Below are 27,000 nucleotides of genomic sequence, written 5' to 3'. Positions count from 1 at the left end.
ACCAACCACTTCCCTCCTCCTTCGCTTGGCGCAGCCTGGACCGTGGCGCCGCCCATGCGGGTCCTGCCACAGCAGACGATGGCTAACACGCTACCGGCGGAAATCCGCGGAAAAGTTTGTTCGAGCTCTGCGGAGCAGTTTTTTCAATCGAGATCTTGCTTCGTCAGTCGGTAACTGGCCTTAAGAATGTCATGTTGGAATTGTGGATAAATTAGAGAAAACGACCATTATTTAAGGCGTAAAGCATGCGCATGTTGAGAGTTCGCGTTGCTGAAACACGATGCATGCACAAGGTGTGCTCAAACACGTGCGTAATTACCAGAGTGTCAGATTTTGACTGCGTGAAAGTACGCGTACGTGGTTTCGTAGGTTCCCATATAGTGCATGTGACGCATGTGATACCCATTTACTTAATCAGACGCATAAAAATGTTGACGTTAAGCAGTAAAAATGTTAATCCTTATCAGCGGGCCTGCGTTCCTTTGTGGCTGTTCTTGGCCATTATAATCCTGCACACAAAATGTGCGAGTGTATAGCCACTGCTCATGCCTGCAATATTGAGGACGCGTCCTTCAGCAGCCGGGATAGAGGCGAAATGCAAGAGGCCTGTGGAGAGATTCCTCGTTCGTGTTCCGTAATTCACCTCGCACGGGGGCGGTATGTTGCAGTAGTCGTGGGGCGCTTTGGTGATCGCCACGGTAGATTGTTTTTTTTTTTTACAAGTGCTGCTCCAGGAGGGCACATGACGTAATGGCTAACAGAGGCCTCTGGAGTGCATGTGACATTACAAGTGTTCCCGTTGCCGCTTTGGTGCCCTGGAGGCGCCGTCAATAATATGGAATAATGACACGTTGTTACAACTGGTAAATAAAATCTAATAAAGAAATACAATCACGCCGAGGCGCCAACTTCTGGCACAGTGCTACTGCGCCCGTGTGAGAATTGCGAAACGCCAACCAGGAATTTACCGGCCCATGTACAACTACGATCAAAGTGCACGTTAAACATCCCCAGGCAACCTAATTAAAGTTATCCGGAGCCATCCACTACGACCTCCTTCATAGGTTTAGCCGCTTCGGGACTATAAAAACGTTGCAATCAGATCTTGACAAAATCGCTAAGTGATGCAAACAATGGCATATGGAAATAAACTTTTCAAAAACAAAACTTGTAACATTTACGACAGCTAGAGTCACTGAACCCATCTTTTCTATCGGTAACGTGGCCATTGAAAAAGTTCCTATAATCAAATACCTAGGTGCACACATTTCTTCTGATTTGACATGGCACAAACACATTGAATATATAACCACCAAAGCATCCAAAACCCTCGGTTTCATTAGGCGTAACTTGTACTTTGCAAATCAGGCGACCAAACTCTTAGCATGCACAACTTTAGTCAGATCTGAACTAGAATATGCCGGTTTCATCTGGAACCCGCATCAAGCTTATCTTGCCGATAAACTGGAATCACTTCAAAATAAGGCTTCTAGGTTTATCACAAGGAAATACGCTCGCTACTCGAGCATCACAGATATTAAATCATCTCTAAATTTAAGCTCACTTGAAAAGCGAAGACTTGTCACCCTGCTATGTCGCTTTCACAAGCTCTATCACAATCCTTCACCGTTCACAGAATCTCGTATCAAACCAGCACATCGCATTTTCCCCTGATTAGACCACTGCCTCAAAGTGCAACCCAAGATAGCTCACACCAAACTTATGCATCATTCGCCATTGTTCCTTGCCATTTATCATTGGAATAAACTACCTGCAGAAATTGTTTCCGAAAATAATTACGACGCATTTGTGAACAAACTGAAGTGCTTACTCTGTGCTGGTCCTTAATAGATTATTACCAGAAGTGTGTTCTTTTTTACACTGTCTTGAGCATTGTGGTCCACAAGTGTGCATGTTCTCAAACACTTCTTTTATATATGTTCCCAGTTTTCCTGAGCGCATGTTTGTTTATGTTTTTCTGATTTTTCACTGTGCTATGCAATATGATCACCTTATTGGTTTTTTTTTAGCCCCCTATGTAATGCCCGTAAAGGGCCCTTAGGGTATGTAAATAAATAATCACCACAAACCAAATCAATACATGCGAACGTACATTCGAAGCTAAATGACTGCATCCGTAAGTCATAGTGAGCCTTGCAAAAGTGTTGAGAATGTGCTAACTTCTTGTGGAGCGGAAAACTACATGAATAAGTCGTTTTTATGTCACAGGCCAGCTGCAGATGCGTACACTTTCGCCTCAAGACGAAACTACACAAAATAAAGAGAGCACATTAGAAAAAAGTCAACTTGAACGTGCTAAAAGCACGCACAGCATAAAAACTTTTTTGAAGCAGCAGGCATTCACTAGGCTCTAAAGAAGAGGTTGTGAGGAACTGTGGCACTTCACAAAACCGTGCATTTTTTGGCACTTCCTCGAAATCAGCCCGCCCGATCCTATGTATCCACACTTTTCTTCTTTGTGTGTTGTGCTCGCCGGATGGTAAAGAAAGAAGCCTTTTGCCGTCGCTGTGTTGGCTGCGGCAACCGAAGGTGCAGCAGCACGGCATCGTAATTAAGTTCTCTTCCCTAACAGACTCAATTTGTTCCGCTAACGCACTTGATCAGTCCGTATGTGCGTACTTTCGTCATGCAAGGCCAACAATGGCGGTCGGAGCGCGCTGGAAAGAAAAAAATATACAATAGTGCGGTGCCTGCTTCCACGTGACACAGATTGGCCAATGGGGGAGCGGTGGAGGCTGGGGCGACAGGAGGCGTGGAGGAGGAAATGTCAGGGAGAGCAGGGTGGCGGAAATATCTAAGAATTGCACTACTTTTGGAAAATTGCAGGGCTTTAGGCATTTTTTGCTGATGCCGCCATTTGTGCAAAGAAATATCAAGCTTTTTCACGTCACTTCCAACATTTGCCAGATGTGGTGCCACTAAACATTACAAAGCAGGCAAAACATGGATGGATTCTTTCTCCAGATTTGAGTGTTTGGCTCAGTCTAGCCGCCGCGTCTACCCCTTATTCCTTCAAGCACACGTGTCTGCAACCAGGTCTTCAACGTGCTCCCAAGACAGCTCACTCAATTGTGGCTGTTGGGAGAGGAAAAAAAAGAAGAAGAAAATAATGAAAGTGCCCTGCACGGTATGGCACATCATGGCCGCATGCCAGCTAGCCGGCAGGTTAGGCTATTGTGCCATTGTGCCCAGGAGACTTGCAAATAAAGAAAGATTCCAGAAGTTTCACGGGTGCTTCATTCTTTTCGCAATTGACTGTGGAGGCATTTTTCAAGTGCACATAGAACTTTGCCTTGCCTCCTCCTAGTTCCCAGGCTCATACGATGATATCTGGAAACTTGCTTTCCCCATGCAGTGAGGTGTGTTTGGTAGTGCACTGTGTTTGCCTTATTCTATCGACTCTGGTTGTATGATAGGATTAACAGCAAACAATGAGCGAGCCTTTATTACCCCTACTGCAGCGGAAAGTGCAGATGGCTGCATGACCTGTAACATTCCAAGCAGCACACAACAAACCGAATCTCCTGTGTTCCGATGCTCAGTGAAGTTTTGAAACGTGATTTTTATTAGGTGGTCTTCTCGCACAGAGATATATTATATTTACTTGCATAATCATTGCTCTTGCGTAATGCTAGAACCCCCACATTGCCCACATTCTTTTTTGTGTAACCATCGTATCCTTGAAAATTACTTCAGCGATTGCCATTTGCTTGTTGGGGTGCATGGCAGTCAATTGAGCAGAGTTTACCGTCACTTTCCTTCTTTTTTTGTGGAGCCATTCTGCCATTGCATGTGCAACAGCACACATCTGCTCGAAAGTCTCCGAGTTCAGCAGGAAAAGAAGGCGAAAAAGCATGGACAGCACGGGAAAGGCAGACAACACGTGCACAGTTTGTGCTATGTAGACTGACGACTTTTAAAAAAAAATATTTTTGGCAAATAATCTATTTATGCAGTTCCTGCTTGTGTAGAGCATGTGAGCTTATTCCAAAGGCCAGTGTGAGGACTTGCCATTGGATGCCTGTGTCATGGGGAGGTGGAGAAACTCCTTAACGCAAGCAACAAAAAAGGCTGTTGGCAAAACTTGGAAAACATCTGAGGAGGGCTGTGAGCAAGGCTATGCATGACTGCTTGCGATGGTCATTGTGACAGTAATGCTTGCGCAATGAGTGCTAGCAGCGGTGAGCGCATGTATATTTTTTAAAACAAATGTTCTGTGCTACCGCTTGTTTTACCATTTCGCTGTACCACGGCTCTGAAACTCGAACGATGTGACCTCCAATACCATGCGGCCGGGCTCTTTAGCAGGTGCACCTGTAACAGCACGGTATGTATGCCGGAAGTGTGTGTGATTTCTATCCCTATAAAATAGCCTAACCACGTGTACTATGCTATTTATTTTGTAGGGGTGTGCTAATAGTAACTTTTGGCACCAATTGAAAACTTTCAACGACAGATCAAATCGAATAATGATTATTCGATTTGACTACTAAATCGTACAGGCTATTATTATATACACTTTTCAAATTTTGCGTACCACTACTAGTATTTCATTTCCGGAAAACATCTCCAGAGAACACCAGCAACCTTTAAATTTATAGCTCCTGCCCCATGATAGAGTTCTACAACTGCAATATATTTGCGTAAACAATCAAATAAGTGGACATCAGCAATTGACAGATGGCAAATGTTGAAACGAACCCAAATAATAAATATTTTTGTGCGCATATACGCATATTCTTCATGTCATTGAGTGACAACTAATAGATAATACAGAGTGTGATAAATAGTGTTTTAGTTGAGCATCTTTACGGTCTGATCCGCTCTGAGTTGCCTTGCTAAGCCACAGCAGAGCAGCGGGCGATTATCACATTTTAGTTGTGTGTTTAGCGTAGCGGAGCAGGCCTTTGGTAGTTGCAGCACTCTCTGGCCAAATTCAAGGTAATGAAACAAAATAAAAACACCCATTGATCACTTTATTTATTTATTCATTTAACAATACTGTCAACCCTCTTGCGAGGGTCCTTACAGAGGGGGTATAAAAGAAATATAAGAAATATAAAAGAAAAAAAAAACGTGGACTAATCACACACAGAATAAATCGGAATCAAGCGGCACACTCGCACAGATAGTCATCCAGAGTTTGTTTGAATTGAGACAGATCAGTATGTTCCAGAACACACATCGGTAACTTGTTCCACATTTCAATTATGTTAGGGAAGGAGTACCTGAACGTATCATTGTGAGCGGTACAAGCTTGGATAGATTGATTATGTTTAGTTCTGGAGCTCCGTTTGCTGGGTGCCGGTATGTATGTTTCCTTCCTAATATTTATTTGGCCTTGGAGTATTTGGAATAATAATTTCAATCGATATTTTTGTCTACATGTTTCTAGCAGGTCCAGTTTAGAAAAACGGAATATAAAGTGAAATGAATATATATAAATTACTTGTCCATGAAGTATCGAGATGTGTGCTTGTAATGTGTTAAAGTGCATTTTGGGGAATGCCACGTGATAGTCAGCGAGCTTGCATTCCGCATCCAATCCAATCCTTTCCGATGTCAACGCACTGCATAGTATGCACCAAATCCTCCCATGCTGCGGGGTTTTCAAATGGGTCAGCACTTGCAACTTCTTTTAGCAAACATAAACCTTCGTCTATGTGAAATTGTGTTTGTGGCTTGCGCTGCGCAGATGAAAATAAAGGCATGTTTGAAGTGCAAGGTATGGATGACAACATGTCACTGGAGGCAGCTATCTTGGAAAGAGTGAGGCAAGCAATGTGCTTCGATGCATTAGCACGAGAGAGGGTGCGCGCATTGACCACCCTCGCTACCGAAAGATGGCTGCGACGCTTCACTCGGGCAGCTTGTAAGTGGATGGTGTTTCTTGCTCCACTAGTCCGCCTGTGGCTAAGCAAAGGACGCGTGCGCATTCATGCTTCCATTCTGCTCAGCTGCTGAGCGGAGCATAAAAATGCCAAACTAGAGCACTTTAATGCCTTCTTTTACTCCTGTTTTTAGCTGCAGAGAATACGGTGACATGCAAGGAGTATTCTTTGGGTTGCATTCCTTCCTTCACATGTTCGCTTGTCGAATTTGTCGTGAATCTGACAAGTAATGTGACATAGCAGAGTGTAGGTGTAGGCCAGTTGGAGGTTCATAATTTTGGGAAGTTACTGCAAGCAAAACACGAGACTTGAAGAAAGGGACAACAGCGCTTTGTGTTGTCCCTTTCTTCAAGTCTCGTGTTTTGCATGCGGTAACTTCCCAAAATTTGACAAGTTTCGTAGGTGGTGGGTGCACATAAAATTTGGATTACTTCTGTGTAATATCATTATTGGGGGATGCATATTTATGCTAAGTGGTACACAAGCAGGTGCATCATATGGGCATCTATAGGGATACTTGTGTGAAAGAACGCAACTGCAATTGTTGTGTGCTTATCTGTACTATATGGTATATTTGGTACCCTTCTCAAGTTTCTTCCACAGCCCATCCCACACCAATAGTGAGCTGAAAGCATACATGTACATGGATGAAGAAATCGTAAATAATTCCGCACCATTGCTGCATGAGGTGAACAGGCATGAAGCAATCCCGGTTTTATCACATGGCTTCATGTCCGGGAGTGCTGCTGTCTGTGCTTCGTCCATGCGCCATACAGACCGAAAATCTCAGACATTTATGAAATCTATATTCTGGCACCTGAGCACTGCAAGGGCTTTGTGCGCATGCTTCGACATGGCGACGAGTGCCAAAAGCCATTCTGCCGGCTCGTGGGACAGTAGGAAGCATGTCTTTCGAAAGGGAGAGAAGGCAATGTCCCGTGCACGTGAGAAAGGAAGCAGGCCATAGACAGAGAGTAAGGGCGATTTACGGCTGGGTCTGCTTACCTTGACCTTTATGTGGATACCGTCTGCTCACCTTCTTTCAACTTTTGATGCATTTTTGGTCATCGGGAATTGTTGTTAGTTTGGCGGAAGGAGACATCCTTCGCTGCCATTACCGCAACTCTATTGCACAAGGTGTACGTTTGAACTATTCCATGGCAGGCAGAGCTGTCATCAGTCGGCGCTCCTGGAGGTGGTCACCCTCTCGTGAACTAGCTCAGGTCAATGCTGCTTAGCTTTGGCCATTGCAGGAGCCAGCACTCATGCAGCAGGACATGGCTGATGGCCTCGGAACATTTGTTCGCCGCCCTAAACCCCATTCGTGTTCATGCAGTTTAGCAACAGCACTGAAAAAAAGAAAAGCGGCGACCCTTACATAAATGACATCTGTTTTAGGATGCACGAGGCTAATAGTGCTTTAGTTGGCTACATGCAAAGCTTTACCGTCGCATATGTAATAAGAAGCAACTTTTTTGGCGCACTGCAAGGTGTGCAAAAGGGCCGAAGTAATGGAAACGAGCTTGCTGAGGGGCTTCTGAACGCAGGGAAACGTGGCACGTGCGGTCGAAACAAAACTGGTTTCATCGGTGCACACAATTCTAATTTCTGTGCATGTGTACGCGGTCTGAGGTAGTTTACAAGAGCACTGCAACTTCTTTGAACAGTCGGGCCTCGCCACCCAACTGTTCCACGCAACCTAACAGTGCCAGTGACAGCCTTTCTCGAGGAAGTCACTCCACAAGTGAACTGTATTCTTTCTTTTTACGTAGGCACTCTGTTGTAAATATATTAGTTTTGATCTAACCTTACGCCTTCTCTTTTATCGCCACCCCTCCTCCCCTGCTGACCGCTCTTCAGATGTCAGCAGACTGGGCTAGGCAGTTACTGCGGTCAATAGCAATTTCCTTTCTATCTGAGTGTTTATATGCATAAGTCTTCCTTTACCATTTCAAGCCTAGAACTTTCCTTTAGCGGGCCTGTACTTTGCAGAATGCTGAAAAAAGAAAAAGGTAGACACTAGGAAGAGAATGAAAATGACTAGTTGACGATCAGTGTCACTCAAAGTTCCGTCCATTTCAGCCTTAGTCTGTCTTTATAATTACAAGTGTTGTGTTCCGCCGAGGTAGTGAGCAATGCAGGGAAGGTGATTAAGTTTCAGTTTGGAATTATTAGCTCAGTGGCAGCCTTTTAAATGAGCAGTGTTGAGTGATGACTTCCGTTTGAGGAGTGTGGCTCTGAAGTACTGCTCTTTCACACTACAGCTATGCAATTACAAACATTGATTGCACTAGTAAGCTCACATTTTGCTAAAAAGCAGTGCTGTAGTGATAAATTCTCATGCTGATATTTTTGAAATGTTCTTGTTACAGGCTTGTGGCAGCAGTCCTTGTACTTAATGTTCTCGCTCATGTTGCCTGTATATATGTGGACTCAGGTGAGCAGCGCAATAGCTGATATCCCTATAAAGATGTCAATGGTTTCAATGGACATACAGCTGATAAACTGTGCTAAGTATGACAGGTTGCTGAATGTATCTGTCTTTGTGAGGAAGATCATCCCACGCAGATAATTGGAAACAAATTTGAGGGCTTAATTTAAATGTTTTTCGCTTGGAATTCTTTAGGAATTTATTATGCATGATTAATTACTCGGGCAACCAGTGTCTACGGCATCAACACCAAATGAGTCAAGTGCCACTGTAGTCCATTGGAATTTGGTTCTAAGGAATGGTTTCATTGCCTCTTTCGCTCGTTTTTATTGTTAGTGGCTGGTGGTTAGTGGTTGGAGGTAAGACTTCCTCTGATGATACAATGGCGCCGATACAGAAGTGCCGATGCAAAGGGCGAGTGCTTGTGTGCAGCATTGTTGGGGGCGCATTTATTGTCGAAGGCCAAGTAATGTAGCTCTTTGAGGGGCGTGTGCTGTCGTGCAAGAGCTTTGAGACATTTGAAGTGCTCTGTTGGAACGCTTGGAAACGACAGCCTTTCCTCTTCTCCCACTTCTCCTATGGCAGTTGCGAGAGAAGGGGACGGCGGTCGCCTTCCACGCCAACACTCATTTCACTGGAGCCAACGTAACACGAATCGGCTTACATTTAAAGCTTCCCTATCCTACTGCTGCAGATATGCTGGCATTTCAGAAGAGGCTGAAGAGCTCTAAATGACCAAAGTTAACTTTGTTTCTTTTGTGACCAAATTCTTTGAGAAAAAGACAACTGTCATTTTATTAATTTCTTTCTTGCTGTTATTTAGAAAATTATTTGTCCAATTGAGATCAACATATCATTGTTTATTTCTGGTTGTAAATTTTTCCGTGATGTGCTTTAATAAATATGGATTTTGTTATCAGAAAAGGAGAACATCGTTGACAAAGAATATGTTGAACAAAAATGTACATTGGTTATCTTGTACAGCTTGGGTCATATTTCTCAGAGGGGACATGGAAATGTGAAGCTGCCCGGCTTAACCAGCCTTGCCAATTGGTGTAAGGTTATTAGAGATTTATTATGGAATTATTTGCTTTTATTTCAACTAACATTGACTTATGAAGCTTACCTGCACTGCTTCCTCGCTGGAGTTTAAAAAGGTTGACAAAGCTGAGTTCTCACCCTGGCAAGTGGGAGTATGTGTTGCCGATGCAAACTCTACTAGACACTTTAGAACTTATACAAACCAGACTACTGACTATTGCTGCTAAAGACAAGGGCACCAAATAACTTAATCCTTGGCAATTTGTGCCATGCGATATGGCAACAGCATCGCATGGCACAAACGAATCCTACAGCTGCATTCAACTGGTGCAGCTGTAGGATTTCCAGAAAAGTGAGACCAGGGGGTCATTCTGTAAGTGTCCACCTAGTATCCATTTCGTCTGCTGCAGAAGTGTTGATTGGCTGGGGATGCCTGTCTCCTTCTGACATGTACCCCAGCCCAGCCAATCGGAACTTGAGAAGGAGACAAAATGAACGTGTCCACTAGGGGGACACATACAGAATGTACCCCTGCCCTTTGCATGAGAAAGGCTAGATTAGTATGTTCCACAGAGGCACCAACCAGGGTTCCTAGCATTGCTCAGTCGTAAAAGCTGGTCTGTTAGCATTGTTTAGTGGCTGGAGTAATTCTTACTTCAGAAACATTAAAGGCCTCACATGCAGGTTTCATATTGCATGTTACCTGTGTCTCTCGTCTGTGGCTTCATTTCAAGCCTACTTGGTTTGGGTCGCTGCATTTTAAGTGAGTTATTCGCTGTGGTGGCCTAGTGGCTGTGGTGAATCTTCTGTAAAGTCAGAAATCGCAGGTTTTAGTTCTCAGCCATGGTGGCTTCATAATGAGGGGGGCAGTACGCAAGGCTTTAGGTGCACATTAAAAGAAATGCCAGGTGGGCAAAACTAACACGAGGACCTCTTGTAACATGCACCCTCATACAGACACTCATGCCACACAGACAAAGAAAGAAACTACGGTTTCTCTCACAGCTCATGTTGCCTTGGGTATTCAAGTTTGTCAATGTGATCCAATGCTTTGCTTATGCTGTGTTGTGAAAATGGTATCATTTAGCAGCTTTCACACTTTTGTAATTGTTTTCATTTTTTTATGCATGAGATAGACCATGTGTTTTTTGTTCCCTTTGCCCCTTTTCTTGCTCTCACAGGTATCATAAGTGATGCGGCATTGATTCTTTTAATGTCCCTGTTAATAATGAGGCTGGGTTCCTACGAGACAAAGATTCATGAAACCCTTTGCACAGTTGCACAGTCTAACCACCCCAGGTAAGTGCGCTCTTTTTTGGCAATGAATCTACATAACATAGTGTAATCTTTAAGTGTGCTTGCAGCTAGTGCTGGCACAACCCAGATGTTGCTATTTCTGCTGGCAGCCTCAGCTTCCAGCTTTATTTACTCAGATAAATACCAGCACAGGGTATTTATTCAGAAGGAGGTCTACTATGGGGGGGACAGTGCATACACAGTGGGCCAAAAACATTAGCGCTGGTTGGTGTCTGTTTGTAGCTATCTTCAGATGCTTTTCAAAGCACTGAAGATGGCCTGCTGTAGTAGCTCCTGCTGAGCACGAGGTCGTCGAGGCTTCGGTCCTGACCACGATGATGGAATTTCCATCCGGGCAAAAGTGTTCTGTACTTTGATTTAGGTGAAGAACTCCGATTGGTCAAAATCAATCCCGAGTTCCCCACTTTGGTGTTGCTCATAATTGGATAATGGTTCTGACCTGTGTAACCCCAGAATTTATTTTATTTTTATAAGCAGTGCTGATCGTGATTCAAAAATCTTAAAAAAATGTTTTGTAGATTATAGGTGAGGTGAATATTCGAAGTGTTGAATATGAATAGAATATTGCATACCAACTATTTGTATACTAAAATGAACTATTTGGCATTTTGAATACTGGGACTAACCAAATATTTTGCAGCAATCAACTGTTATGTTGAATTCCAATGGCGGAGTCGGAGCAAGTTTTTCTGCTCGTTTCGGAGCAAGTTTGTTCCAATGGCAGAGTGAGGGCGGGAGTAAGGTGTTCCAGTGAGAGAGTCGGAGGAGATTCAGAGCGGGAGTCGGTCCGTGGAGCAGAAAAAGATGCTCCGCCAAAATCGGCGGAGTGGACCGGAACTCTGCGTGACGTATTTCCTTTACCACGTTTGTCTGCTGGGAGGCGCCACCGGTCGCGACTCGCGAGGAAGCAAAGGCTGCTGCACACTTGGCGAGATATCCATTCCGCACTTTTACAAAAACAACAGGTGAACGGCGCTGAAGAGACAAGTGACCGGTGCGGCGGTGCTGGGAGCAAACAGCGGAAGGAAATGACAACACGCAAGGTATCCTGGGTAACTCGGTGATAGAACTTCCGCTTCCGCCTTGCTCCGGCGGCGCAGGTTGTGTTCCAATTGCGGATCTGGAGGCGTTGCTCTGCGCCAGAGTCGAGTGCTCGCTTGCGGAGTCCATTGGCTGCTCCGACTCCGCCATTGGAATTCAACATTAGTCTCTGGCTGCTCAACAAAGCAAATTATCATTAATTTTATTTTATTTATTTGTTGTTAATACTGCCACTCTCAGTTGAGAGCATAGCAAGTGGGCATTATAAAGGGATAACCATGTTAAAAAAAAAATCAATATTTTGAAAGCATGTGCACTACACACATGTGCACGCATGTACACATACGTACGCACACACACTGAAATTTCAAAAATGTGCATGGTGCGCACGCAAAATGAAGCACAATCACTGAGGAAGGATTACGACCAGTTTGCCAAGCAAAGAGAATTAACAGCATATCAATCATGCACAATGTACAAACACCAGAAAATAATACTGAAAAATAAAAAGCGAAGTAAAACCAAGCACAGGATTTCCAGCATTAGAATCTGTTACAAAAATGGGAATGTCTTTCACCTAGACCCTGGTGCACATTTGACTGCTCACCGCCAGCAAATATTAGGATAAGGGAATACATCCTATAAGTGCAGGAATCTAAGAAAACAGAACTAGCATTCAAATGAGATAGTGTCTATGGAAATGCCGATGGTACTACAGGTTATATGTATTTTCTAACTTAGTATTGAAAGCAGACAATGTTTCGGCGTCCGTGACACTTAGATTTAACCGATTCCACTAATGTATTGTGAGTGGAAAAAAATATTGCCCAAACAAGTCTTTGAAAGAGTATTCAGTTAATGTGCATTTATGCTTATGGTGAGTCGGGCACAACTGTGAAAATGCGACATACTTACACCAATCTTACAGCTGTCATGGAGAAGTTTTTACAGAAACTTGAGACGTCCCTGCTTTGCCCTAGTGGATAGTGTCGTAATGCCAGAAGCCAGAAGGTTAGTGGGAGAGTCTGTGTGTTCGTACTTGTTATACACAAAACTTATGGCTTTGCACTGTACTGACTCCAACTTTGTTGTACTAGTTAGCGAATGAGGGAGCCAAACTGTGCTCGCATACTCTAACACAGGTCTTATGAATGCAGTTATTAACTTTGAGGACGCGGGTGCCATCCCTCAACATCTTTTTTACGTAGAACAGCTTACGCAGTGCAGCTCTCATAGTGTTGGCAATGTGTGTGTTCCATCTGAAGTCTGGTGTCAACATAATGCCTAAATACTTGTGTTATTTAACAATCACTACTGGTTTACCATTAATAGTGCAAGTGAATTGAGATGGCCTGTAATGGTTATACATTTTTTTTCTTATTAAAGGACATTTGCCATTTAGCACACCGATCTACTAGCTTATCAATGGATGCATTGAGCTATGAGGTCATCTATGAAGCTGTGAATTTCGTTATAGATAATGCAGCCATCAGCGAAGAGCTTGATACTACAGTAAATGTTTTTTGTAACAACATTTATGAATATCAAAAATAATAGTGGTCCCAGGACGGAACCTTCAGCAACTCCAGAAGTTACAGGGACTGTTTCTGATTTAACACCTTCGAAAAGCACAAAGTGGGAGCAATCTGTTAAGAAATCTCTTATTCATGAAAAAAAAACTAATCCCTCTGCGATTACACTCTTTAGTTTTGCGTTTAATTTACTGTGACAAACACAATCAAGGGCCTTTGATAAATCAAGTAAAATCATGTCCATTTGGCTGTGATTATTGATGTTAAATGCAAAGTCATGAACTAGTGCCTCAGTTAAATGAGGAATAGCGGACAGACTGCTAGGAAATCCGTGCTGATCAGGGGACAAGAAATTTAGTTTCTCAAGAAAAACGTTCGTGTTTTAGGATAATGTGTTCTAACAACTTACACAAAGTGCTAATAAGAGATATCGGATGTTAATTCGGTACCGAAGACTTATTTATCTCCTAGTTTATGAATGGGTATTATTTTTGCAATTTTCCAGTCGTTTGGTAGTTGAGAGAAAGTAAGTGACTTGCAGGAAATAAGCCTAAGATACTTGCTACACCATTCCACATATCTTTTAAGGAATTCGCTTGGAATATCATTTGGGCTGTTGGATTCTTTAGGATCTAAGTTAAGCAGTAAGTTGAGTATTTCGGCATCTAGAACTTCAAGACAATCGATGCTTGATGGACCAAGGGATAAAATAGGAGGAATAATACCATTATCTGTAGTGAATACTGAGTCAAAAAAATGTTTGTATGCATTAGCTTCTTCTGCTCTTTCCTAGCGACCCGTGTGTGACACCATGGAATTGTTAGTGCGAAGGTGTCTCCAAAACCTTTTAGGATTTTTTTAAACAAAAGTAGGAAGGGTCATGCTGAAGTATTATTGTTTGGGTATTTTTAGTTTTTTGTCTGAATTCTGCTTTTGTGCAGTGCAGCTTGTGTCAAATGGAAAGTTCACGGTTAATGTTCTTTACAACTCTGCACAACCTTTCTATTTTTTTTATTTTCCTGAATCACTTGATGTGTTATCCAAGGATTGTTTACTGTCGATTTCCTAAGTTTTGTTGGTATGAAGTGTGGGGTCTCTCACACCCGTGCTCTTGGGACAAAGGAACGACAACACAGTAGTGCAAACAATCACAAGGGCATTTGTTGCACCTTTCATAGATCAATGCCTGCTAGCCGAGCTGCTATCCACAAAACATGCCGATGGGCGCGCGACAAATCTAGAAGTCTGACTCACCGCGACCGGAAGCGAGCGAATATGTTCGCCCCATGCTGGATCCCAAGGCCTGGTCGTTCGCGTGTATGGTCACGCGAATCGTGGCGCGTTCGAGGGCGGCTACGCGAGGCGGTCTCGCAGAAGCATGGGTCGGCGCGCACGCGGGATACGTCCCCGCCGCGCGCCGACCCGCCGGGCAAAAGGGTCGCTGCACGTGCGGCACGGCCGTCCCGCTTCCTGTCTCGAACACAACAGCCCGAGCGCCTTGTCTCCCGACGCCCGAGTAACCCCGCAGCGGCGCGACGCTCGCGCCATCTCTCGCACCGCGCTTCAACCACATTGACCGCCGCTGACGTCACGCAGGCCACGCGGCGAAGTGGGATTACAGGAGACGCGCTATGCGGGAAAAACATCAGGGGACGCGCGAGAGTCGCGCATCCCCACAGAAGTTAGTAATACAGTGGATAACAGCAGATTTGAACCTGGGCCAGAGTAGATTGGCGTCACTGGCTGCGTCAGAAGCTAGCTATGAAAAAATATTCAAAATCTTGTGCAAGATGGTTTAGCACACTATTATCATCTGTCCTTTCAAAATTGATTACAGTTGATCCACGCTGTTGACCTGTAAAGCTTAAGCCGAGCAGCAGCAAGCAGATGGGTCTGCTATGTTAAGATATGCGTTCAGCTATATCAGTTGGAACCAGGTCTACAGGAAAGTGTTGACTAAGAAGTATCAAGTCAAGTATGTTTTTAGTTGTGTTCCGTGTACACGTTGGAGGTTATATGATTTGATGAAGGTTAAAGTTCAACATTAGGTCTATCAATACGTCTGCCGCAACCGATGTGGGGTTAAGTGTAGTCCAGTAAATGTCTGGAATGTTAAAGTATCCCATAAGCAGGACACGAGAGCTGCATTTGTGATGTTGCATTAAATCTTGAATTGTGGTTATGCACTCGTGACCGGATGATGGGCTTTGGTAAATGCATCCACCAAATACGTAGGTGTCATCAAAAAGAAGCTGGTAGAAAATGGTCTTGGTGTCTGTCCTAATGGGAAGGCATACATATGAAAGGCGTTTTTTGATGGGTAAGGCGATGCTGTAAAGCGGCAAGTAGGTCGGTCTTTGTGAATAATGACACAATTAGGAGGAACAACTTCATCATCAAATATTTCGGGGAAAAGCCATGTTTGTTTAACTCCCACTCTTATCAGGATCATGTTCAAGTAGAAGACTTTACAGAACCTCCATTTTTTTCAGAACGCTTCTTGTGTTAACATTAATATGGTTAGGGCTTGGATTTTACGTGTTGATAAGTTTGGCGACTTTGCCGCCTCAGCAGTGTGTCACCCTATGTTTGGAGACGGAGTTTGTTGTTCTTTTCTTTGTCCCAAGTGAAGGCTCGATTGTTAATGAAGAATTTATCAAATGCTAGCGATACCTTCTTGTTCTTGTGGTTTTCTTTGGCGCTCTTCCACAGCTTCCTTCTAATGTCTCTGATTCTGGGTGGAAAATCTTCTCCAATTGGAAAGTTGGTGCTTTTGTGGCTTATGGCAATATGGCTGATTTCTGTCTGAAATCTAGCAGCTTGAAAATTATTCGCCTATTCTTGTTCTGTTCTGCTCTTCTAAGACAGTTTATGCGTTTGATAGTAACCAGATTTAAGCAGAGTGTGTCCGGAATAACAACTTTGTTCACGGTTTGTCCAAGAATTTCACTCATCTCTCCATCAGTTTCTGGCAGGCCATAAAGAATTAAATTTGGTCGCTTTCTCCGATTATCTAGGTTGTTGACTTTCCTTTCCAAGCTTTCATATTGCGGTTCGTGTTGATAATTTCTTTTTGGTACAAGCTAACCTTCTCTCTGAGTCTTGTCAAAGCATGTAATGAATACATTGTTGTGCTAACAGGAAAATAAAGCCTTAGGAAGACAAGTATAAAACAATAAGCCGAGTGCTGAACTTGCAATGATTTCCAGTAGTTTTTTATTAGAAGTGGAACAATGACAAAAGTTTTCGAAGCAATGCAGAAGCAAAATGGGTAATGCAAGTCTTGTTTTCGGTTTTGTAGCAGAAGTCTACATGGCAATCTGTGATTTTTGCTTGTAGTCTGTCATTTAGTGTTCCTTGCAGTCTAGTCACCTATAAGTTTTATCTTTTACGCTACAACCTGTGGTGCTTTTCTTGGAACGGTCCCTTTTACATGTGTCTGCGGCACACAAGCCCTTCAGCAGCTGTTTCTTCTCCACAACTTCTGGGGCCGAATTAACAAAGCTTTTCGCTCGTGACTGTTGCCATTGGCTGACCATCTTTGCTTATAACATGTCCACCATCACATTTGGCTGATATTTTCTCTTATGAACACATCTGCGTAAGAGCGGTTTTGTGAACATAGGCTCCGATATTTTTTCAATAACAATCTATTTAGCTTTTTTTGGAAAGCTAGTCATAGCCCAGCCAATCATTCTTGGAAAGCTTGTTTGCAGTCAGGGTCTAAAGGAGTTGAGAGGCTTTTCTTGTATTTCTTTAAGGACAGTTAGTGACCTTGTGTTTAGAACTGATCCTAATTATTCATGATAGTTGGTAGTGTCTTTTTTTTTCTCGTCAGTACAAGTGTGGCATATAATTATGTCAAAATAAGTATTCCTGCTGCAAATATATGCGTCTGTGTTTGACAGTGCGATATTCGATACTTACTATATTTGTATACGAAAAAGTTGATATGTGCCCCCCTCTATGAAATACAGATGACAAAAAAAAAAAAAATGGCAAAGATTGGCTTATGTGGTTGGCAGCAAGTTAACTGACTGGGAAACTTCAAATATGAAACAATTTAACATTGCTTTTACCTCAGAACACACAACAGCATCTTTTTGCATTTAGGTGTGTTGGATGCTGTATGCAGTGGCACCTGTGGGTGGTGCATTGGGCACTTGCACAAAGCATGAAGCTTTGTAGCTTCGGGCTACTGCTGGGTGGATGACAATTTTTCCCTTTTTCCCAACTCACCCATGCCTGGCAGCATTTGTATAACTTCTTGTGTATTCTTTCATCAGTGCTCTTTTGTAAAAGTGTTCACTTGTGTTTACCGCTGTATACTCCAATGCATTTTCTGTACCTTTTCTTAACCCACTGCTGCTATAGCGCTGCAGTATGTATAAATAAATAAATAAATTTGATTAACCACTTCACATTTTAATCTATGCGGTAACTTGTGCCTGCATATAAGTTCAACTGCATTCTCTCTCTTCATGGACCCATTGCCAATAGCTTTCCTAAATAGCTTACTCCCAATAGACATAACTTTCTTTTATTTGTACAAATTTTTTGATCATTCACTATAGATATCCGTCTTCTCTAAGTCTGAGCACCTTGTCTCAAAAGCTGGCTTGCATCCTGTGGTGGCAAAATACTAAAGATTTAAAGCATTGCACGTATTCCATATTTTACGAATTTGGAATTATCAGACTCATATTGCCAGCAGTGGCGTCACTAGAAATTTATTTTAAGGAGGGGGGGTTCTCCGCCGGCAACTACCACTCCTCCCCTTCCTTTACCCCCTCTCTCTCTCTCTCTGATATATATATATCAGAGAGACACGGCGAAGGACCCTCGGCACAGTCCACTATGATGATGCGACTACCCGTACGATAAAGAAGGGCACACACATGATGATGATAGTATACAGATGATGAAGAAGTGCACAATAAATGCCCACACGAATTTCCGCTGCGCGAGAGCGGCCATCCTGGCCGCAGCCTAAAGGTACGGGGGACGTCGCATGAAGGGCTTCGTACGTGAAACATGGACTACTTTGGCAGAGCGGCAATGGCGGTCAGTTGAAGGAACAACAGGGGTCACACAATAATTAACAAGAGAAGTCATTTCCAGGACCGTGTATGGGCCAATAAAGTGGGACTGAAACTTGTCACACAACCTAAGAGTGTGAACTGATGTCTGGAGCAGCACTTCATCGCCGGGATGGTAGAAAACTATGCGATGAGATGAGTCATAATGATTTTTGCGGTCTTGTTGTCTGACTTCGGTGTTGGAGCGGGCACGCTGACAACAATGGTCGAGGCGGGGAATATTCTTCACAGGAAGATGGAGATGGACTGACAGGGGCAGAGAAGAAAGTAACGTAGAGAAAGGAACTGGGCGAAAGGCCATAAACAAGGTAGAATGGCGAGTAGCCAGTTGCACGTTGAATGGTGGTGTTATAGCGAAGGTGACGAATGGCAAAATTGCATCCCAATTTCTGTGATCTAGTTGAATATAGGCGGCTATCATGTCAGAGCGCGTACGATGAAACCTCTCAGTCAGGCCGTTGGTCTGAGGATGGTACCCTGAAGTAGTCTTGTGAGTTGTGCCAGAGGCTCTGGAGTACTTCGCCTACCATTTCTGAAAGAAATGGCTTTCCACGGTCGCTCAGAAGGACACGAGGGGTGCCGTGACACAGGATTATGGCTTGAAGAATGAAGGTAGCAAGTTCAGAAGCAGATGCAGAACTGACAAGCTGTTCCGGCATAGCGCGTGAGGTGTTCAGCGGCTGCAACTATCCATCGACTACCGGTGGGAGTCATGGGAAGTGGCCCATAGAGATCAATGCCAGCAACCTCTAATGGTTCCGCAGGACATGAGACCAGTAGTAGCAGCCCGACAGGAGCTGATGTTGGCCATTTTCGGCGCTGACAAATGGCGCAGGAAGAGATGTATCTCGCCACACTGGTAGACAGTCCAGGCCAGTAGAAGCGACTTCTTACGCGGTCGTAAGTTTTCTGGATGCCAAGTTGGCCAGCAGTCAAATCATCATGAAAGGCCTGAAGGACACGAGCACGAAGGCAGTGAGGCAGTACGGGCACCCAGCGTTGTCTGTCAGGATGATAGATATGGCAGTACAGCACGAAGTTTTGTAGCTTAAATTGTGTCAGCTGTCGACGGAGCCTGGCGTTAGGCAGGTGCGAAGCTCCACGAATGCGGTCTGTAATACGTCGACAGTACGAATTGGCAAGTTGTTGAGACGAAAATGATTCATGGTCATCCGAAGTGAGATGTTCAAGAGCGGCGAAGGACAGAATCGCTGTTGAAGAGATGTCAGTGATTACATCCGTGGAGGGGGTTGCAGAGTCATTGATGAGTGCGGCTGTAGGAAGTGGGCAGCGAGAAAGAGCGTCTGCGTCTTGGTGCTTTTTACCAGACTTGTAGATGATCTCAAAGTCATTCTTGCAGACGAAGAATACAGCGACCAAGACATCCTGACAAGTTCTTGAGTGTGGAGAGCCAACATAAGGCGTGATTTTTTAAAGTATTTATTTATTTATTATACAGTCCCACATTTGCTCAGAGAGCATTACAGTGGGGGGGAAATAATACAAATGTAAAACAGTTGTAATTAAGGTTACATAATAAAAAACGTGGTGACGAATAATGCAATGCAGGCAGCATAACTATCTCAAAACATGGTCTGTAATGATGGTAAAATGGCGGTCGTGGAGATAAAGGCGAAACTTCTGGATGGACCAAACAACAGTTAGGCATTCCTGCTCGGTGATGGTATAGTTCTTCTCAGGAGGTGTGAGTACGTGACTTGCATATGCAACGACTCTCTCACGCAAAGAGGCGTTTTGCTGGAGAAGGACAGCACCAATTCCATGGCCACTAGTGTCCGTGTGCAAGATTGTGGATGCAGTCTCATCAAAATGACACAGGAGACATTCAGATGGGAGAGCGCCCTTCAGCTGGTCAAAGGCAGATTCACATTCTGGTGACCATATGAAGGGAGCACCAGAACGAAGTTCTGTGAAGGAGCAGCTATAGAGGCGAAGTCGTGTATAAATCAGCGGAAATAGGAAGCGATGCCAAGGAAACTGCATAGTTCTTTGGTCTTTTCTGGTCGAGGAAAACAAAGTACTGCCGAAATTTTGTCAGGATGAGGTCAAATACCATCCTTGCTCACAATGTGACCTAAGACCTTGATCGTCTTGCTTGAAAAACGGCACTTTTTAGTGTTAAGCTAAAGACCAGCGCTAGCGAGACATATGAGAACCTCGTCCGGACGTTGCAGGTGCTGGGCAAATGTCTATGAGAAAATAATGATATCGTCCGGATAGCACAAGCATGTTTTCCACTTCAGGCCATGTAGAACAGTGTCAATCGTGTGCTCAAAAGTTGCGGGAGGAGGGAAAGAGAAAAGCAGAAGGCAGGGAGGTTAACCAGAATAACGTCCGGTTGGCTACCCTACACTGGGGGAATGGGAAAGGGGAAATAAAAATGACAGGGAGAGAGAGGAGGGAAGAAAGAAGGAAATTGCAGTGAGTTCGCTGACGTGTGTGGTCTTATAGAAATTGCATTAATTTGCACAGATGGTCGCACGAGCCCATCGTCCTTAAGAAGCACAAAAGCGCCTTCACCGCTTTATGGGCCGATGAGCGATGGGGGTGGCTTTTCAGCAGCACCTGCACAGGATGCGGCTGATTGTCCAGTTTTTGGAGAGCCTTGGCAAGTTCTTGTCTTTCTGGGGCATATCATGGATAGTTGCACAGCAGGTGGTCGATATTTTCTTCGGTGCCGCAGACCTCGCATGCTGCACTGTCAGTCACTCCAATTAATGTAGAGTATTGTGAAGGCAACTCCTAACCGAAGGCGACAGAGAAGCGTAGCTTCACGTCAAGGAAGTCCGAGTGGAGGTCGGAGTTGCAGTGAGGGGTTTAATCGATGTAGTCATGTAAGTCTTAAGTTTAGCGAGTCGGTCAGTGAGAGACTGCGGGCCAGGTGTCGAAACTGCCTTGGGGAGTCTGTCCTCGAAAGCGGAATTGGAATGCTGTGCTCTTCTTGACGTGCTGTGCGAGCAGCGTTATCAGCGGAATCATTGCCACTGGTTCCACAATGGCCAGGTACCCATTGAAAAACGACCTCGTGACCTTTTTGTTGGACGTGATGGTAAAGTTTCACGATTTCGTATGTCAATTGGTCATGACATCCGCATCGGAGAACTGACTGCGTGCACTGCAATGCCGGTTTTGAATCACAGAACACAGCCCATTTTCTAATTGTTTCAGAATCAATGAATTCCAGTGCACGACGCAGGGCCGTTAGTTCTGCCGCTGTTGAGGTCGTGACATGTGATGTCTTGAACCGCAGTGTCATTCTTCGTGTTGGTATAACCACCGCACCACCAGAACTGCACGACGTAGTCGATCCATCGGTATAGATGTGCAGGTGGTTGCTGTACTTTTCATGCAAAAGAAGTAAGCTCAGCTGTTTTAGAGCAGGGGCCGGTAGATATGTCTTCTTCTGCAGTCCTGGAATCATGATATGTACTTGTGGAGGGCTCAAACACAACGGACGAAACATTGGCTTGGCCGCAGGTGTGTACCCTGAAGCAAACAACGCACAATGTGCAGCAAGGAGGCTCGCCAAGTGGTGCGAAGGGGTCCTAGCATAATGTCTGAGATGCATACGCATTGTCTCAATGGTAATGTGCATCGTGATTGGGTAATCCTGCGCAAGGGCAATGGTTTCAGCCGTTGATGCACTGCGTGGTAAGCGCAGACATATCTTAAGGGCTTGGGCTTGAATGCTCTGAATCGTGCGCAGGTTAGTCTTGCACGTGTTGGATATTGCAGGCAGGCTGTACCGCAGGAATCCAATGAACAACACCATGTACAGCTGTAACATAGCGTGTATAGATAATCCCCAACTTTTTCCTGCAAGGAACCTGAACAGGTGACAGATAGCAGTGAGCCACTTTCTCACCTAATTCACGTGCGGAGTCCAAGGCAGTTCTTTGTCAATTACGATTCCCAAGAGCCTGTGATTTCTGCTGTATGGTATAAGTTGTCCGTTAATAGATATGCCGTAAGCAGACATTGGCTTCCTCATGAATGCCACCATTGCGCACTTTCCACATTAAATTTCAAGTCCTTGTTGATGAAGGTAGCAAAAGTTGCGGGAGCATTGCAGAGGCCGAAGGGCATGACGTTGGGCTCGTAAAGGCCATCTGGGGTTGCAAATGCTGTCTTTTCTTTGTTGACTTCATACATCGGAATTCGCCAGTAACCTGAATACAGATAAAGGCTGGAGAAGTACTCTGCAGCTCGCAAAGAGTCGAGGGCATCGTCAATGCAAGGCATAGGTTATACATCCTTGCGCATGATCTTGTTGAGCACTCAGTAATCGACACGAAATCTCACAGAGCCATCTTTCTTTCGGACCAGTATGATGGGACGCAACCAAGGGCTAGCAGAGGTGTGGATTATCTCATGTTGCAGCATGCCGGCGACGTTTTCCTTAATAATGTTGCACTCTGCTAGTGACATGCGATATTGCCGGCGACGTACGAAGGATCTGCCCTCTGTCTGAATCCAATGTCTTGTGACGGAAGTCTGACCCAGTGTCGAAGAATGGCCGTCGAATGAAATTTCATGCCTCTTCAACAAACTACCTGTTGCGTCTGCGAAGGGGTCAAGTAGGGGCTCATTACGGCTGCAAGAGAGAAGGTAGAGGGATAATGTCCAGCATGAGTGATTTCAGGGGGAGCCGCCTTAAGGGGAACAACACGGAGAGGCTCGGAATCAACAACGTAAGCCAAAGTGGCGCCTTTAGGAAGTAGAATTTTCTCGGGTGTTGTGTTCCTTGCGGTGAGAAGTGCAGACCCATGTCAAATCTAACTAGGCCTGATACAATGGCTATCCCCTTTGTGAAACAATGTGCAGAAGGTAACACTAATGCATCTCCACGGTTGATGACATTGGACATGATGGTAAGAATTTGCTGACAGCTTGGAGGGAGCTAGGTATCTGCTGCAGCGGGCAGACGAAGTGGCTTGTACATCGCATCGCCAAGTGACAATGAATAATCGGTGTCGGTCATGTGTACGCCTACAACATATAGCCGCTCACACACATAAGTAAATTTTTTCGATTCCATTAAAATGTCTTTCATCATTCATTGGAATTGCAGAGCCCTAATCCACAATCTAGGTGACATCAAAGACATTATAAATAAGTTATCATCAGTAGCATTCTGCCTTCAAGAAACGAACTTAGGCCCCAAAAATATTGATTTTTTGAAAGGTTTTACGGTCGTACGAAAGGACTGTGAGCGCTCCAGCCGTCAGGACGTGCCGCTATTGTTCAAATCGGCATCACCACATGGAATGTTCTATTAAATACTCTACGAGGCTGTAGCTGTTACTGTTATCACTTAAGACTGTCACCATCTGTTCATTGTACATTCCTCCCCATACCCAATTCACTACTCGAGACATAGAAAATTTCATTGACCAGTGGCCAGAGCCTTTTGTTTCAGTTGGAGAGTTTGATGCTATTGCACTCTTTAGGGCAGTGATAAGAATGACCAAAGAGGACAACTTATCGAAGATTTTATTTTAACAAACAACATTTGTCTTTTGAACTCAGGTATGCTAACATATTTTTCACGAAGTTCATATAATTTTAGCTGCCTTCATTTAGCATTTTTCTCACCTGATATTCTTACCAAATTTAAATGGGATGGACTGGAGACTTCATATGGCAGTGATCATTTACCTGCTGTAATCAACTTCACATCAACGCTACCCATTATATTCCATAAACTGCATCATTGAGAATTACAGATGACACACTGGTCTGTTTTCACAGAAAGTGCCAAGCTGGAGAAGCTCATTTTGACAGACCTAAGTATTGATGAAATTAATGAAAAATTGACTAATTGTATAATTGCTACAGCTGAAAAGGCCATTCCTCAATTTTCTGGCATTGTTTGGAAAAAGCTGAATCCTTGGTGGACACATGAATGCACTGAAGCAAGAAAACAGCAAAATAATGCCTGGGGAATCTTGCGTAGATACCCACCACATGGCAACTTTCTGAATTTCAAACAAGCCAAAGCGAGTACTCGATATATTTGAAGACAAGCTGAAAAATTGTACTGGCAGAAATACATATCTACAATTATTAGCATCATGACATTCAAGAGTATGTGTGAGCAGGTCAGGAAGTTTAGGGGGGACTACTCATCATACATGATGCCCTTACTTATACCTTCAGGCATTCAAGCAACACTACAATAACAAGTGAATATTCTATCCACAGCATTTCTATTCTAGGAGCATTTCTGTCCACACCCGTCAAACTACTTGCATATTTAACTTACATTAGACTGATGTTAGAGTATGCCAGTGTCATTTGGGATCCGTTTCAATCAGGACTAATAAACTGCATTGAGAAGATACAGAGAAAATCTGCAAGGTTCATTCTTTCCCGGTGTTATCGTACTGACTCTGTTTCCGAAATGCTTCGGTTGCTTGATTTGCCTCCACTGGCTCAACGGCGGAAGTTGGCTAGACTTAAATTTGGGTTTTTGTTATCAAAAGGCCACTTCAGTATTGAAACCACACCCTATCTTGCTCCCAGGCAGGCTAGAAACGTCAGGTCAAGCAATCATTGCATGTTCTCAATTCCAAAAGCATATCTGGACATGTACGCTTATTCATTTTTTCTGCGAACGATTAAGGAATGGAACAGTTTGCCGGCGTCTGTTTTGCAGTCGAGTACAGTTGAACCTCGCTACAACGAAACTGACGGGGCGCGCGAAAAATTTCGTTAAAGCGAAATTTCGTTGAGGCGAAAACAGGCCAAAAACACTGTCAGGTTGGACCACATAGTCCCAAAACATCATTTATTTCCAAAGAAGTCGGTCAGCTTCTTCTGCTTCTTTTTTTTTGCCACGAGTGCAGTGGCGCGGCTTTCGCACTCGGTGAACAGTTGCATCGCGACGTCGTCATCGTGAGCACCGAAAAATCTGCGGATCACATCAAAAGCATCCATCACTTTTATTGCAGGTGGTGGCGCTAAGTCCTCCGCGTCGCTGTCATCATCCGATGATGCGTCGTTGTGGCGAACGCCCTCAATTATAGCTTCGTCACTCAGCTCCTCGTGAGCTAGCACTTCACTGTCAACAGCGATGTAGTCGCCGATGTGAACATCGGCCGGCACATCTCCGGAGTCCTGAAGGGCTGCCCATGCCGCATTGGCCTCTGTGGAGGGTGGAGCAATTGTACTGCAGCCTTCCTCGTCCGACGTGGAGTTCGCTGCCAGTTGAGCATCGGAGTGAAAGCCGGCGTGCACAAAACAGTTGTAGATGATACTGCGACTGGTTGCCGTCCACGCTGCTGAGACCATCTGTACAGCCATGTACAAATCCACTTCGATTGCCCGACCGGTGTCGATGTTTAACACCAGCCGCTGAATCAGTCGCTGTCGATAAGCGCTTTTAACGCTATTGATGATACCTTGATCCGGCGGCTGGATTAAAGCCGTGCAATTCGGCGGGAAGAATCTTACTTCCACGCTTTGAAGCTGAACGTCTTCAACGTTATGCGCTGAGCAATTGTCGATGAGCAAACAAACCTTACGTTTCTTTGCCGTCATGTCACGGTCGAAAGCGGTTAGCCACTCTTTGAAAACGGCCCGTGTCATCCAAGACTTCTTATTGGCAACATATTTGACGGGCAGGCTCTTGCCACCTTTGAAGCACCGCGGCTTCGCACTTTTGCCTATCACCAGTGGGCAGCGCTTGTCAGACCCGTCCATGTTGCAGCACAGGAGCACAGTCACACGCTTTTTGCTATGCTTCCCTCCGCTGCATGGCTGGCCCTTCATGTGAAGCGTCTTGGAGGGGAGGAGCTCGAAGAAAAGTCCCGTTTCATCGGCATTGTATATGTCTGATGTGGCATATTTCTCCATTAATTCCGGCACAGTAGCTGATGCCCAAGCAGATGCAGCGTCGGCGTCTGATGAGGCCGACTCCCCACACAGCACTTTAGCGACGATTTCATGCCTGGCCTTAAAACGGGTCAGCCACCCTGAGCTGGCTTTGAAATCATTGATGCCCAGCATACAGGCATAGCCAAGTGCCTTTTGCTGCAACATGTTTCCGCTGACCGGCATCTTCTTTGCGCGCACGTCGAGGAACCACGTGTACAGAGCCTTCTCAAGGTCCTCATGAGCCGCTTGCGTCAGCTTTTTCCGCTTCGCGGATGTCCCCGAAGAAAGAGCTTGCGCTATCGCGTCTTTCGACTTCAAGATCGTTGACAGCGTGCTCTGTGAGATGCCGAAGTCCGCTGCAACATCTCCCTTTTTCCTGCCACTGGATGCCGCGCTGATAATCCGTGCCTTCTCTTCAAGCGAGAGGAACTTCCGCTTTCTAGATGAAGTCGCCATGCTCGCATTCATTACAGCGCACTAGCAGCACAAGCACGAGTGAAAAAAACTAGGGCAAACGCGCTGCTGTTGCCAGGCTGCTGCGTCCTTTGGCAACGGATTGGTTGCGGCTCTGAATTGGATTGGAAGAAAACGGGAGCTTGCCCCCGCGCCTTGTCGCAAGGCAGCCAGCCCGATAGTCATCAACACCAAGCTATGGCGGTGATCATGTGCGTTTCAGTGAGTGGATTAGTTTGGTCCAGCGAATGTTTAGCGAAACAAAGCAGCGTGGG

At 44.7% G+C, this 27,000-nt stretch overlaps 1 protein-coding gene across 7 annotated transcripts in view; it reads left to right on the top strand.

Annotated features, from left to right (window-relative positions):
- LOC142575118 (uncharacterized) overlaps nt 1–27,000 on the top strand; it is a 171,263-nt gene that overhangs the window by 6,051 nt on the left and 138,212 nt on the right. For all 7 annotated transcript variants that reach the window (XM_075684120.1, XM_075684116.1, XM_075684121.1 and 4 more), the window contains 2 exons: nt 8,285–8,349; nt 10,566–10,683. In XM_075684120.1, coding sequence (XP_075540235.1) covers nt 8,285–8,349; nt 10,566–10,683 — 183 coding nt within the window. The remainder of the gene's footprint in view (nt 1–8,284; nt 8,350–10,565; nt 10,684–27,000) is intronic.

Source organism: Dermacentor variabilis, chromosome 3, assembly GCF_050947875.1.
Source record: "Dermacentor variabilis isolate Ectoservices chromosome 3, ASM5094787v1, whole genome shotgun sequence".
Classification (NCBI taxonomy): Eukaryota; Metazoa; Arthropoda; class Arachnida; order Ixodida; family Ixodidae; genus Dermacentor; species Dermacentor variabilis.
The sequence above is the reverse complement of the archived record's forward strand: the minus strand, read 5'-3'. Positions and strand labels throughout refer to the sequence as shown.